The sequence below is a fragment of the Carettochelys insculpta genome, chromosome 23 (assembly GCF_033958435.1).
Source record: "Carettochelys insculpta isolate YL-2023 chromosome 23, ASM3395843v1, whole genome shotgun sequence".
NCBI lineage: Eukaryota > Metazoa > Chordata > Testudines > Carettochelyidae > Carettochelys > Carettochelys insculpta.
In genome coordinates, this window is record NC_134159.1 from 11,573,770 (window position 1) to 11,587,927 (window position 14,158).

Below are 14,158 nucleotides of genomic sequence, written 5' to 3' on the forward strand. Positions count from 1 at the left end.
AGGGTGTGCGTTGTGTGAGGGGTGTGAGACTGGTGCAGGTAGGACAGGCCTTGGGGAAGGCCAGACTTCCTGTGGAAAGCTCAGCGGCGGCCGGCACGTGGGAGTTCAGCGCCTTGACGGAGGGGCTCCGTGGGGGGCAGGCGGGCTGGCTGGACACAGTGCGCGCGGTGAGGATGGTGCTGCAGAGGGGGTAGCACTGGCAAAGGTGCAGGCCGGGCCCGTCCCGCTCTGTGGCCAGTCAGCCCCACACGCCACGAGGCTCCCCAGCGCCAGGTGCCGAAGGGGACTGGAAGGAACAAGCTTCCTATAGTGACAGCCCCTTGATGCTGCTCACTGGCTGCAGACGCTGGCTTCCAGCCGTGCCCAGCCCAAGCCTGCCGCCCAGTGCGCCGGCTGTGTGGGCAGAGCGGGTGTTCAGCCATCTATGAATGCAGGTGAGAGGGCCGGCTTGACGGGGCGGGCGCAGAAGAGGGCGGGGCCAGGCAGCCCCGGGGGCAGGTTCCAGTTCCATCTCAGTGGCCCTTCCCATCGCTGGCTCCTCGCCATGGCTGGGTGCCCCGGTGGGCGTTTGTGGTGGAGGCGGCCCCAGTGGGCTCGGGCTCGCCTGACGGAGCAGCAGCACCCGGACTGAGAAGGGCCCAGCCGTGGGGATGGGGAGGCCCAGATGGCCCTATCCTGGGGAGGGGTCAACTGGCTGGAACATAGGCCCAGTGCAGCGGGTCTGGCCAGGGATGGCTCACCTGCCGGGGCAGCCTAGAGAGGAGCCAGGGAGAAGCTGGGATGGCAGCTGCTGAGGGGTAATGGCTTCACCCCATAGACAGGCTCCCTGGGGGGCAAGCAGCAGCAGCAGCAGCAGCAGAGCAATAAACCAAGAGCACGCAGCAGTCAGGAGTTATAGATCCGTTTATAACACCCAACCCCTCTATGTACACACACCTCCAGCGCACGACCAGTGGGGAACACAGCCCTGCTCCCCTCCTGCCAGTGCAGCCCCTTGGGATCAGCTCCGTCCCTCTATTCAACGCGTGTACGGCTCAAAGAGTCAGTCCCCACCCCTCCCCTAGCTTGTCACAGGCTTCCCAGGCCGGCGCTCAGCTGACCTCGCTCGCTCCTCCAGCCTCCTGGCCTTCTGCATCGGGACCTGGCTGCAGCTGGATCTGGAGCAGTCCAGGCTGGCCTCTGGCAGATCACGTCTCCTCCCATGTGTACGTCCTGCCCCTCTCTGCTCTCTGCCTTCTGCACGCAGGCTCCACGGTACTGCTGACCCCACTGCTGCGCACTGGGTGTGCTGGGTGGCCCTTGGAGCAGGTGTTCTAGGTCCCTGCTCTGCTCCTGGGTGTAGGACGGCCGTGCCTTGCGGAACGGGACGGGTGGCGGTATAAACAGGACCAATCCCCTCCCAGCACTCACACTACTGGCTCTGACTGAACTCACCTTCCTGCGATGTGCCCCTCCGTCCCAGAGGCAGGACTGGATTTACACGTGTAAATAAATCGGCCTGGACTCCTACAGATTCCCTCCTGTCTCCAGCTTTCCTGGAGCTTTCTATGCCCACAAGACCCACCTGTTCGGGCCCCCATGCTGGGTCCTCCAAATGGCACCTGGCCCCAGTGTTACTTACTGAACTGGGGGGCTGTCATGAGCCTTGGCAGGTTCTCTGTTGGGGATGGGACTGACCCAGACTTCAGACTCGGATGTGAGCGCTGCCGGAGTTCGGAAGCTCGGGGGCTGAGAGTGTGGTTCGCCCTCTCCCCCTCCTCGCGCTACTCGAATGCTTGAGTAGGTCTTTCCCCCGCCCCATCTGAGGGAGCAGTGCCCCATGAACCACCAAAGTCGTCCTCCAGCAGGAGTCCCACCAGCAGCTTCGCTCTCCCCCACGAGGGCGCCCACGTTCTCGCAGTGCCGAATCCGTGCCCAGCCTGGCGTTGGGACAGTCCTACGGGAGAACCGCTGGGGCCAAACGCATCGATCACCAGGGAGTGCCGCGGGTGTGCAGCGGAGATCGATGACGTGCGGCTGAAACTCAGCTCCTGGCCGCTCTTGTCTTGCCTCTTACAAACCGAACGTGGAGAGCAGAGCCTGGCACTGAGATCATATTTCCTTTGCCCCCTCCCCTGCCCAGCACTGCTGCTCCAGCGCTGCCGTCTTCCAACCCCTCCCACTGGGCCTCCACTCCCAGAGCAGCTGATCTCTCCTGGGAAAGGCGGGGGAATCCAGCGGGCAGAATCCCTCTGCTCCCAGCTCGGGCAGCGCTCAGCAGGGGCAGCTCAGCGTTCACTGGACCAAACCCATCCCCCTTGGATGCAGTCAGCGCTCATGAATCTCCTCGTACACTGGGTCAGAGCAGGAGGAACTCTGGCCGGTGGGGCTACAGCAGTGGTGTAAAACCAGGGTCAGAGACGACTCAGGCCCAGTGACTTTAGTTTTATGAATGAATAAAATCTAAGCCCCACAGAACCTCCCTGGGTCGCCCTCCACGGAGCTGCCTGGGGGAGCCTCCTCGGTGCTAAGCCAGCTAAGAGACTTGCTCCCCACTTCCCTGCTGCACCGGGTGGCCTGGGTGGAGGTTGGGTCTCACTGGGAACATCCAAGAGTTCCGGGTTAAACGCCGGGGGCTAAACCTGCCTCCCATTTGCATCAGCACAAGCCCATTGGGCCAGATCCTGATCCCAGTTATGCTGGTGTGAATCCAGAGGAGCCAGGGCCAAATCCTGCTCTCACCGAAGCTCCTGGCAACACTCCTGACTGGTGCCGGGCTAAATCATTCTATTAGGTGGAGGGGCCAACTGGAGGACAAGGGCAAAACTCCTGGGACCAGCTCCTCAGCTGGGTGGAAATCTGCATCGCTCCATGGACTTCACTGCAGGCAATGAAGCCAACGGGGTTATTCCGCTTGGCGCCAGCTCAGGATCTGGCCCCCTCTAACTTTACTTGGACTAGGACTTTGCCCCCATGATGGCGTCACCGTGAGCAGAATTTGGCCCTTGCTTTGTTGAAGTTTAGTAAGTTGAGTCAGCTACTCTGCAGCGGCTTTGCTAGGGCACGCGGGGCCACAGGCTTCCCCAGCCCCAGCCCACCTCCCAGCCCCAGCCACTCAGATTTTGATTTCAGTCCGGAAGGTCTGTTGGACGTGCTCTGTGTGTTTGGCTGGGTGCCGCCTGGCTTTGATGGTGAGGGTGCCATCCACCCCCAGGGCCGAGGTGACGGAGGTGGGGTTCACGTCTTCAGGCAGCTGGCACTTGTGGGTGAAGGTGTTCATGACGGTCCCGTCAGCAGCCAGCTGGGAGGGAGAGAGAAAGAGAAGTGGGTCATGCTATTGGCTGCATGCTGTAGCTGGGGGCGAAAGCACGCGTACCCAGGGTCACTTTTTAGGTCCCATACGGAGAGAAGCTGGGAGACCTGTCGCCGCTCCTGGCTCTGCCCTCCCTGCCCGTGAGCTTGTGTGAGCCACTTCCCCAGGCCTTGGGCTCTCGGGTCTGATGTACGGGCTCCCCAGGCGCCACGCTGTTTAAGGCTGGGGTGAAAGGCAGCTGCAGAGCAATGGCTCTTTCAGGGAGGGAGCGGTTAAAGGAGGAGATGGGGCGTGGAAGCGCCACAGTCCTGTTGCCACCTGGTACCCGCCAGCGCCCCTCCTTTGACGGACGGACCCTGTACTGACTGACTGCCGCGGGTTACAGAGCGGTTGCTGCTTGGCAGATGAAAGGTGCCAGAGCTGGGCCAAGCCCGGCTATCGTGGGGAAAACCTTTCTGGGCATCCTCAGAGGCACCGCCTGCTCCGTGGGGCAGTGTCCCCATCCCTGGGCTGAACCGGAGCTCCGCCCCAAGCCCCGTGCTTTCGGGGGTCCTGCTGCATCAGCAGCAGGGTTCACCTCCCCACCAATGCACCATGAGGGCAGCAGGAGCTGCAGGGGTCCAGCAGCCTGGTCTGCTCCCTTGCGCCACCCTCCGGCCCACGGCGGGGCAAACAGAGCGCCTCCCCCATCGCCCCACTTCCTGCTGCTGGGGAGAGGCGAGGCGCAGCAGGCCGGGGGTGGCGCGGACCAGGCTGCCAGGCCACTCTGGCTCCTGCTGCCTGCTCGGTGAGCGAGGGGGGAGGTGAACTCAGCTGCCACTATTGTGCCAGGCCACTGTCATCCCCTGGGCCGCACTGCTTGAGGGAGGGGGCCGGGGGTGGGGATGGAGCAGAGAGTGGGCTTGGGGAAGGGGGGAAGAGGGGCGGAGCCTGCAGTGGGGGGGGTGCCCTGGGCCCCCCAGTGGGGGGGTGTCCTAGGCCCCATGCACCCCTCTTGGGGTGGCCCTGCCATGGTGGGGTGACCACACATGACGCTGCTCTCCCAGGCTTTGTGCAGCATGAAAACGGTTGCGTATGAGCTACAGGCATGGAGGAGCTGCCAGCTACTTGACTAGGCAGCCTCTCCCAAGAGTTGCCGCCCTAGGTCGTGTAGAAGGGGGCAGGGCTGGGGGGCAGCAGCAGCTCACAGCACCCCCTGCTGGCAGAGGCTAAGACTGGGGTAGCTGTGAGCTCCCCAGACTGATCCCACTGGTGCTGGAACTGATTGGGCGCGTGCACAGCCCCAGCCTCCTGCACCTCCCTTCCAGCGCCTCCTGCTGGACGGGGCTAGGCAGGCAGGAGCTGTAAGCACCCCCTGCCCAGTGCTCGTCCACCGTGTGCTACTGTGTTTCCCACTGGGAGAGGCTGACGCTGGAGGGGCTGCAAACGCCCTGCTAGCCTGAGCCCGGGCAACGTACACTACAGCGCCTCCTGCTGGAAGAGGCTGGTGCAGCACAGTCCCTTCCCCACCATAGCGAGTTGTGCCTGGATGCTTCCAAACAAGGAGCCTGGAGCTGCAGTCGGAAGGGAGGCACGGGAGGGGCTGGGGAAGGTGACATCATTCTGCAGCTCCCCGTGGAGGGATTAAGAGCAGATTGATTGTTAAAGCACAGTGCACCACATCGCCATGGATACCGTCCAGAACATCCCGTCCCCAGCACCTGACCTCTGAGAGAGCTGGTGTCAGTGCACAACGCCCTGGAACGGCTGAGATCAGTATGTACCAGCCATGCACATTACCACGGGGGAGAGGAAACAGCCCTGTCGTTGTACCCTATATATCCCCAGCCAGGCACAGTCTGGGTAGTCACAGGGCAAACTTCCCCGTCCTGTCCTGCTGCCAGTGAGCTCTGACGCTGCCCTAGAGGGACCCCTCGGGGCTGAGAGAGCAGCATGCATAGTCTAGGCCAGGGATCTTTGCTACCTGAGAGCCGCACCAGCTACTAAACGGACACGTTGCAGGCCCGTACGCAGGAATGTCGCGGGGTGGGGCTTGGTATTAAAGGTGGATCCCATTTTTTTTTTTTAAATATAAAGGGGTTCCAAATAGCTGGGCAAGGAGTGTGCATAAGAGCGGTTAACGAAAACTGTGGCAACAGCGATTGGTAAAATGCTGTTACAACATATGTAGGCAGGTGTAAAGGGTTCTCACACATTACCTCCTGGGATCTTGCTGTAATATCCTGAGAACCAATATCCTCTCATCTCCCTCCCTTCCCCATTGCTAAAGGCCAAGGGCATGCTGAGAAATGTAGCCCCTTCCCTGCTCCAGGGCCAGCGCACTAGGCAGGGAGCTGGCCAAAGAACTACAGCTCCCAGGGTGCCTGGGGTTCTCCCATCATACCCTGCAGGCGCCCTCTGCACAGCACAGCTAGGAGGAAGGGAATAAAACCAGACACAGGGGATGCATTCACACCCTTTGCACAACCCACCTCCCACGTACGGGCCTGCGTTGCTTACTCCTCCTCAATGATGTAATGTTACGGAGCCACTCTAGTGACTAAAACTAAGTCCACTTGTGCAAGAAAACAATTCTCCTTTATGAACTAATAACTAGAAGTTACTTTTAATATATGGAATTAAAAAGGCACCAAGGCGAGAGCAGAATAATGCAAAACTTCCTTCAAAAACTGGATGCGCCAAAGGCCTTCCAATGAAGAACACTGGTCTGGGTGGTCTCACCTGTGCTGGTCTCTGTTGCCAGTGCTGGGGTGTGATTTATAGTCCTGTCTGAGGCCCACCAAACTGATGTCATGAGATAGCCTCTAACTCTCCCTTTAATCAGTAGCACAACCCTGTACCTGGTGCCCGATGCACACTTCGGACCACCTGCTCCTTGCCCCAAAGAGCAGCTTGCAATCTGAGTTAGGATGAAGCCAAGAGATCAGGCGAGGTCAGCTTGGCCGTGTGGGCTGCCGCTGCTGAGATGGGAAGGGAGCCAAAGCCAGGGGCACTCAAAAAGCAGAGAGAAGATGCTTAGTAGCTTAGCCCAGCTGGCCAAAGAGAAGGATGCTAGAAAACACCAGGCCCCGAATGGGAAGAGGAGGGAGATGTGCACGGAGCAGGATCGTTAAGCGGGGGTGGGGTAGGGAAACTGAGTTGGATGGGTTGAAAGCTACCAGCATCCAGCATCCCGGATTAGGCGAAACCTAGCAGCAGGCAGAAGAAAAGCTCTATAGCCAGGCATGTTCCCCTGAGCCTGCTGGCTTTTTGCTCTGTGGTTAGTTAGCCAGGAGCTCTGCAAGGCATGGTCTTGGTAGCTGCTCCAGCGAGCTGCCATGGGATGGAGGATCTAGGCATGAGAATGAGCCATGCATGCAGACGAAAGGCCCCTGAATGGCTGGGGAGGGGTTAAAGAAAGGAAAGAACTGACGGCAGGTGGGATGTGACCTGATTCTCCTTGGAATTCACTGAAGTCAGCAAAGAGACACCAGCCTATGGGAGAGGAGACCCACAGCCACGTCTCACGCTCCAAAGCAGTAGTGGTTTCTATTTGCACAAGCAGAGCTGCCAGCCTGGGGTAGTTCTGGGATGGCATCTCCTAACACACCGAGCTCTGTGCCCCAAAGGCACCGGGGGCAGATGGGTGGAGGGCACAGGGAAGGGATTTTTCCTTTGAGTGGCTACAAAATGGTGGCACTTGACTTTGAGGTGAGAACAGCCTTTACCGTCTTGTGCCACGTGCCACCCTAGAGTGATCAAATGGGGCAGTGTATGGGGCACAGCCCAAAGCATCTGGCATCTCCGGCTCCCCAAAGCATCCACAGACGAGCGAGCCGTGGAGGGTATGGAGCTGACCCAGCTCTCCCATGCCTCCTCCACTGGTTAATACGCCAGGTCTCATTCTGGCCCAGCAGAGACGCGAATCACAAGCCACTCTATGGAACCTATGGTGTCTCATTGGCATAAGTGGATCAGAACTGGGCTGGCCTGCTCCAAAGACAAGCTCTGAGTTGCAGCTGGGGGACAGAACCTCTGTCTGCCGCAGGACCTCCTGGAGACCCCGACTCAGTACGTCGCCCTGCTCCACAGGGGGCAGTGATGAATGTGGGGACGTGATGGAAAACAGGGCGGTGGAAGTGTGGGGGCACAAATAGGCCAGCCCAGTGCCCTCACCCGCAGAGCCTTTGGGACCAGCTGTTAAGAGAAGATTCCCTGCACACAACCCCCGCTAAGCCCCCGACACTGGACAGACCTGCAGGGTTCTTGTCAAGAGCTGGACTTGGAAATGCCCAGAGGTCAAGACGGTGAAACCCCAGAAAAGGGCCAGGGCCGGTTTCAGTTGAGGGAAGGTCTGGGGGCAGGGCAGTTTTGGGGGAAGTTAGGGTTGGGGGGCTGGGTCAGAGGAAATGGGGGCCCCTGCCCACCCCTTCTGCCTGCAGCTCCCCCCAGCTGGTGCTCCTGCAGGGAGCGGGGTCCGGTGTGGGAGCTCCCCTTGCTCAACCTGCTCAGTGCTCCTGCTGCTCCCCGACTGGACCGCTGTGCAGACAGGGTGGGGGAAGCCCCCATGCCCTGACGCTGCTCCTGGCTGGACCGCTGGATGGGCAGAGCAAGCTCCCATGCCTAACCCCATTCCCATAAGCGCTGGGTGGGTAGAGCAGGGGTTCGGGATGCCCATTTTCCAGGACTCCCCAGTTGGCCTCATTGGCCCAGTGGCTATTTCACCCCTGGACGATGCAACAGGCCCATTAAAGGGGACTGGGCTTAACGATTCTATTCCAGGCCTGATGTTCCCAGCCTGGTCAATGAAGTGGGCGGGGGGGCAGTGCCTGGGGACTACAGACGGCGTGTCAGGTGTCCAGCTGCTCAGGGAGAGGGCAGTGTCTTGGAGAAGCCTGAGGTGTTCCACAGAGGGAGACGCCTGCAAGCTGTGAGCTGGGGCGAGAGGCCAAGGGCAGGGAAGCAAATGGGACTTGCCCAGTGACGTCTCCGTGCTGAAGGGCTGGGCCTTGATGGCACCAGAGGGAGTGAGGAACGCTCCCAGAAGAGAGGCTGTGGGGGTTCCCCCGGGAAGAGCAGGCTTGCACCCAGGAGAAGGTTGGGGTGGGCATCCTGGCAAAGGGCTGGGAGCCTGGCAGGAGACATGGAGCTGGGGAGAATGAGAGGTTTTAAGGGCTGTGGATTAGGGACTATTTGTACTACTGACAGATGAGAGGATAAACTTCTGGAAGGAAGCTGGGCTGAGGGGCCGCCGGGGGGAAGCCATTTGTGTACTGATGGGTTTGAGTGGTGGGGCTGGAGGAGCAGGGTCAGGCTCAGTCTGAGTTCAAGGGGGAGATTCCGGGCCTGGTCACTGTAGTTTGGGTGCACTCGTGGCCTGGGGTCTGGAGCACGCACCTGTCTTGTCCCACCCGTGCTGCCCCTGGCTCCTCCCAGGGGACTGATCTACCCAGGGGCAGAGGGCAGGTTATGGGTGGAGGGAGCAGCCAGCTCTGCTGCTCCAGGCCCTGTTCTCTAGGGCCCATGGAAGGCCACTGGGATGGAGCCATTCACCTTCTCGGCGTGGACCTCGATCTGGTTGTTGGAGGTGGTGACGATGATGTCCTCCGGCGAGAAGTCGCTGACATCCACAGCAAACTGGTAGGTGTCTCCGAGCGTCTTGATGTTCCCCATGTTGCCTGGCCGGGCTGCATGGAGGGGAAAGAGCAAAGTGACTCACCTTTGACCCCCAGGCAGGGATTTCTCCCTGGGCCCAAGGCAGGTCAGGGTCCATTCCAGGTCACAATCGATCAGACCAATGGTTTGTCTGGGCCCAGAGCTTGTCTGACTGTGGCCAGCACAGGATGTAACCTATCCACGCGAGAAGTTCTTCCTGAACCAACTTCTTGATCGGGTAAGGCCCTGAGCATGACTGTCTGTAATGGTTACACATTTTTATCCTCACTGAGGTAGCTGAATGGTCTTGTACCCTCAGAAACGCAAGAGCCCTTTCTGAACCCTACTTAGCTGAGAGCCTGAATGGCAACCTTGTGGCAGAGAGTTCCAGGGGCTGATTGTGCATTGGTTCCTTGTGTTAGTTTTCAATTGCTCGTCTCTTTAAGCAACGAGACTCAAACCATCCGATGAAGCTATTCCAGGATAACGCTGGTGGGTTCTGCCCTGGGTTTGACATTGGAAGTCTCTTTGGCAAGGAGTCACATGTTGAAACTAAAAACAACGAGAAGTCCTGTGGCGCCTTATAGACTAACACATTTTTTGGAGCATAAGGTTTCACGGGCAAAGACCCGCTTCAACAGGTGCATCTGATGAAGCGGGTCTTTGCCCACGGAAGATTATGCTCCAAAAATTGTGTTAGTCTATAAGGTGCCACAGGACTTCTCGTTCTTGGGGATACAGACTAACATGGCGACCCTTCTGATACACTGAAACTCGTTCACCTTCTGTCTTTCACCAACCCCAGTTCTGCCCAGACCTCATCTGCTTCTCCTCCGGGCACTTCCCTCTAGAAATAGTACAAAGTTCCTCATCAGTGGCCCTGCCCTTCAGCAGGTTTAGGATTACAAGTAGAGATTTGTGCAGTAAAATGGGCCTCATTCTGCTTTCCCTTTCCACTGGTGTAAATCTGGAATAACTCAGTTGAAGTCAATGGACTTGTACGGGTGTAAGCCTCAGCAGTTCTGTTCCTATGCTGTACTTTGAGCTCAGCTTTCAACCCCCGTGTGACGAGTTTGCAGTTCTCAGCTTTGTTCTCCCTCCTTTTTATTTTTGAGCTATCTCGTTGGGCAAAGGAGTTATTTTGCCACCGCCTGGACCTGATGTCAGGCCTGCAAAAGCCCGCCTGGGATGATTTGGTGCAATCATTAGCTGGAGTCCCACTGCACTCAGTTATCTGGTGAGTTGATCAAAATCTGTGCTCTGTGGGGCTGCCTGGCCTCACTCGAGCTAGCTGCTCCCAGCAGACAACTCATTCCCCTTCTGTCCAGGAATTGCCCACAGACCCCTGCTGCTGATTGTTACGTTTACACAGAACACACCCAATCCTGGGCATGGCGAAAATGTCCAGCCTGCCCCTTGCCTGCGAGTGAGCCCCTTGCCCTGTTGGTAAGGGCTGGAATTCAGCCCGCCATCTGCAGGGGCCATGTCACACGTCACTTGCATGCTTGAGTTGTGCCCAGACCACGGCTGAGAGGTCAATGGACCCAAGGGGACCAGCTGCCTGAGGGAGGCAGGTAACGTTGCTCCTCCTTAGCTTCCCTCACAAGATGGGCTTTCCGCTTTCTCCAACAAACAACGTTTGGCTTCCCCAGCTCTCTGAGCGAGGGGACCGTCCTGTCCCGCCAGCCCAGACTGGGGACACTGGCCTAGAAAGATCTTCCACCATGCTTTTTCGTAGACTTGGCCTGTCTGCCCCTTTATGTACTCCACCACAATGCCCAAGGAGGGCCCTGAGATGGAAGGAGACGCTTTCCCCTGTAGTTTCTTGGCTTTGCTGTTGTCTCCCGTCCCTAGAGACCCTACGAGAAGGCCAGGAGGTGAGACTGACGGGCTGGTGATGGTGTAGAGGTTAGTCCACTGATACCCTCAGATGACACCCCAACCCCTGTGACAGCGCCCCTGTTTCCCATGGAAGCCAAGGCTGCCTCTGGCCGCAGACATCAGTTCCTGCTGTTTCCCCACAGATGTCCCCTTGGGCTGCCCCCAGGCTCCTCCAAGAGGCACTGGGAAGTTCCCGGGATGTGTCACCCACGCGCCGCACTCCTGTATAAACACCCCGCATCCCGACCCAGCCCCCGAGGTCAGCACCGTCCCTTTCCCACAGGCAAAGCGCAGAATGAAGGACCAGTAGCGCTCTGCTGTCGGTTCAAGGTAACCCCCGGGGGGACCAGCGGGGTCACGCTGCCTCTCCGCCCAGCCAACTGCCTGGTGTCCCGCGAGGCTGGAGTCTGGGGCTACGTCTACACGTGCACGCTACATCAAAATAGATTATTTCGATGTAGCGACATCAACATAGTCTATTTCGATGAATAACGTCTACACGTCCTCCAGGGCTGGCAACGTCGACGTTCAACTTTGACGTTGGGCAGCACCACATCGAAATAGGCGCTGCGAGGGAACGTCTACACGCCAAAGTAGCACACATCGAAATAAGGGTGCCAGGAACAGCTGCAGACAGGGTCACAGGGTGGACTCAACAGCAAGCCGCTCCCTTAAAGGGCCCCTCCCAGACACAGTTGCACTAAACAACACAAGATCCACAGAGCCGACAACTGGTTGCAGACCCTGTGCCTGCAGCATGGATCCCCAGCTGCCGCAGCAGCAGCCAGAAGCCCTGGGCTAAGGGCTGCAGCACACGATGACCATAGAGCCCCACAGGGGCTGGAGAGAGAGCATCTCTCAACCCCTCAGCTGATGGCCGCCATGGCAGACCCCGCTATTTCGATGTTGCAGGAGGCGGATCGTCTACACGTGCCCTACTTCAACGTTCAACTTCGAAGTAGGGCGCTATTCCCATCCCCTCATGGGGTTAGCGACTTCGCCGTCTCGCCGCCTAACGTCGATTTCAACTTCGAAACAGCGCCCAACACGTGTAGCCGTGACGGGCGCTATTTCGAAGCTGGCGCCGCTACTCCGGAGTAGCCGGCACGTGTAGACGCGGCCTGGGAGCGCTGCTTTGGTGTGCCTGTCCTGGCCTGTGGGCAGCGCTCTTAGAACATCTGCTGCTGGGTCGGCTGGAACTGAGGAGCCTCCCTGAGAGCTGGCCTGGCCCATTTCTGCCCCACTGCTTGCCCCCTTGAAAGCAGGCTGGGAATAGTCCGGGCGCAAGCACCCGAGAGGAAACACCCCCCCGTGGGGAGGTTCAGACCCCGCCACCCGCTGCCTGCCTATCAGTCTCTCCAGCTGGCGGGAGCCTGGGCCGAAGGAAATCGGGACCCGCCCCACCGTCTGCATCTCGAGGGGATGTGAGTGGCACCTCCCCAGGTCTGTGCTCCTGCACCCCCCCCGGCAGCACCCCCTCCTGGGAGAAATGGGAGCAGAGCAGTCGTGAGCACGCCCCTCGGCCAGGGCTCCTGCATGCTTCGCTTTGCCTCGCCTCGTATGAGGGGCAGCGGTGACTGGAGCGCCAGGGAGCTTTTCTGCCCTCACTGCGCAGGAGGGGCCTGGAGGGGCTGGTGGGTCCCTCTCCCAGCCCTTGGCCCAGCCGTGTGGTGACTGTTCAGCAGCTGGGGTAGGAATGGGGTGGCTAAGGGATGTGCACAGGGAACCAGCTGGGAGACAAACCAGTCCTTTGGTGGAAGCCAGTTTTACCCCAGATACAGGAGCAACTGTGCGATCCCTCTGGCCCCAATCACCCTGGATCGCTGGCGGCCCCTCCGCCTGCCACGCTACCCCTCCGCCTGCCACGCCACGCCACACCGCGCCATGCCACGCCATGTGCCGTCCGTGCCGTCAGGTCTCACGCCGGCGGGTGCCAACTTGCCTGGGAAGCCCAGGGGCTCGTTGTGCGGCCTCAGGAAGCTCCCGAAGTTGTCGCCGAAGAGTCCGCGGGCCGTCTCCATGGGCGGGCCGGGGGCGGGCGAGGCCACAGAGCTCTGGTGGAAGCTGCGCTCGGAGCGGAAAGCTGAGGAAGATCGCAAGCTCATTCACCTCCAGCCGCTTTGCAGGCAGCAGGGAGAAAAGCAACCCAGCCACAGGGTGGGCAAACGCCCTCTTCTCGCCGGGATGGAACAGGAACCGGGGCTTGTCCCAGGTGTGCCTGCCACTGTCCCCTTCAGAGCTGGGCGCATGGAGCCGGCACTGCTAAGGGGCAGCCAATGGGCTTATAAAGCCCCCGCAGGCGCTAGGCTGCCTTCCAGTCCTCTTGAAATCAGGCTAAATTTAGGTGCTTCTGCATCACTTTGGCTGTTGTGGAAAGTTTCCCTCCGCCAGGGCTCCGAGCAAAGCGAGGGGGGAGGACTCTGAGCTCATTGCTGGCATTCCAGCCCGCCTGGCTAATGCAGCTCTCGCTGCCTGGCTCCTGGCAGCACCGGGCTGACGGCCCAGAAGAGGGAAGCGTGTGCGTGCGGGTGCGCCTGTGGCGCTCTGATGGGACAGAGGTGGCTCGATGTCACAGTGTCACGTCCATCCTGGGATGGCGGGGGAGGAGGGGGGGGCTGGAACACAGGGCTGCACCTGAAATGCCCTGCTCGCAGCTGCGGGTCCGCGGGGAGGGAGGGATGTGCTCAGCCGGCTGGGGAAACTGAGGCACCGACTGGCCCAAGGTCACCCAGTGGGCGACAGCCAGGCCAGGAATAGAAGCCGGGGCACTGTTTGCCTCGCTGACCCTGCTTGTCCCATCAGCAGCTGGGACAGGTCACACGTCAGGCGCGATGTGAGGTGACTGCCGTGCCCCCCCGCCCCCGGGGTGGATAACAGGAGGAGCCAGTGACTGGGGCCTTTGCTTCTTATCCAATAGACAGAACAGCCCCGCTAGGCCTTACGTTACCCGGGACCATTGCTCGGAGTGAGGCGGCCTTAGGAGAGGCGGCTCCTGGAGCAGGGCGAAGGCAGAACCGTAGCTCTGGGGCAGCTGGATGGGGCTTTTCCTCCGGGGAGGGTGTGGCCAGAGGGGGGTGTTTAAAGAAGGTAGAGGAAGCACTGAGCCAGCTGCAAAGGCGGGCTGCAGTGGGGGAGGGGCTGGGTCTGGCTGCAGGGGGGAGGGGCTGGGTCCAGCAGGAGGGTGGGGGAGGGGCTGGGTCCACCTGGGGGGGAAGGACCTGGGTCTGGATGCTGGGAGTAAAATCTTGGGCTGCAGGGGCTAGAACAGGAGTCAGAGAGGGAGAGGAGGTGGCCTGAGCCTGGGTCTCCAAGGGGGTGGGGGTGGGGGTTGGGGTGGGGAAGCCCTGAGGC

At 59.9% G+C, this 14,158-nt stretch overlaps 1 protein-coding gene across 1 annotated transcript; it reads right to left on the reverse strand.

The window, feature by feature from the left end:
- Positions 1–885: 885 nt before the first annotated feature.
- On the reverse strand, positions 886–13,079 carry HSPB7 (heat shock protein family B (small) member 7). The gene is made up of 3 exons (XM_074976026.1): positions 12,750–13,079; positions 8,825–8,958; positions 886–3,280 (listed from the first exon to the last, which is right to left on the reverse strand). The coding sequence occupies exons 1-3, from the start codon at positions 12,910–12,912 to the stop codon at positions 3,095–3,097; spliced, it is 483 nt and encodes a 160-aa protein (XP_074832127.1). The 5' UTR covers positions 12,913–13,079; the 3' UTR covers positions 886–3,094.
- Between the last annotated feature and the right edge of the window lie 1,079 nt (positions 13,080–14,158).

Coding starts and splice junctions, on each gene's coding strand:
- HSPB7 (XM_074976026.1), bottom strand. CDS start 12,912: ATGAGCTTGCGATCTTCCTCAGCTTTCCGCTCCGAGCGCAGCTTCCAC. Junction 8,959..12,749: donor CGAGCCCCTGGGCTTCCCAG/GCAAGTTGGCAC, acceptor CCCTCCATGCAG/CCCGGCCAGGCAACATGGGG. Junction 3,281..8,824: donor TCGAGGTCCACGCCGAGAAG/GTGAATGGCTCC, acceptor TCTCCCTCCCAG/CTGGCTGCTGACGGGACCGT.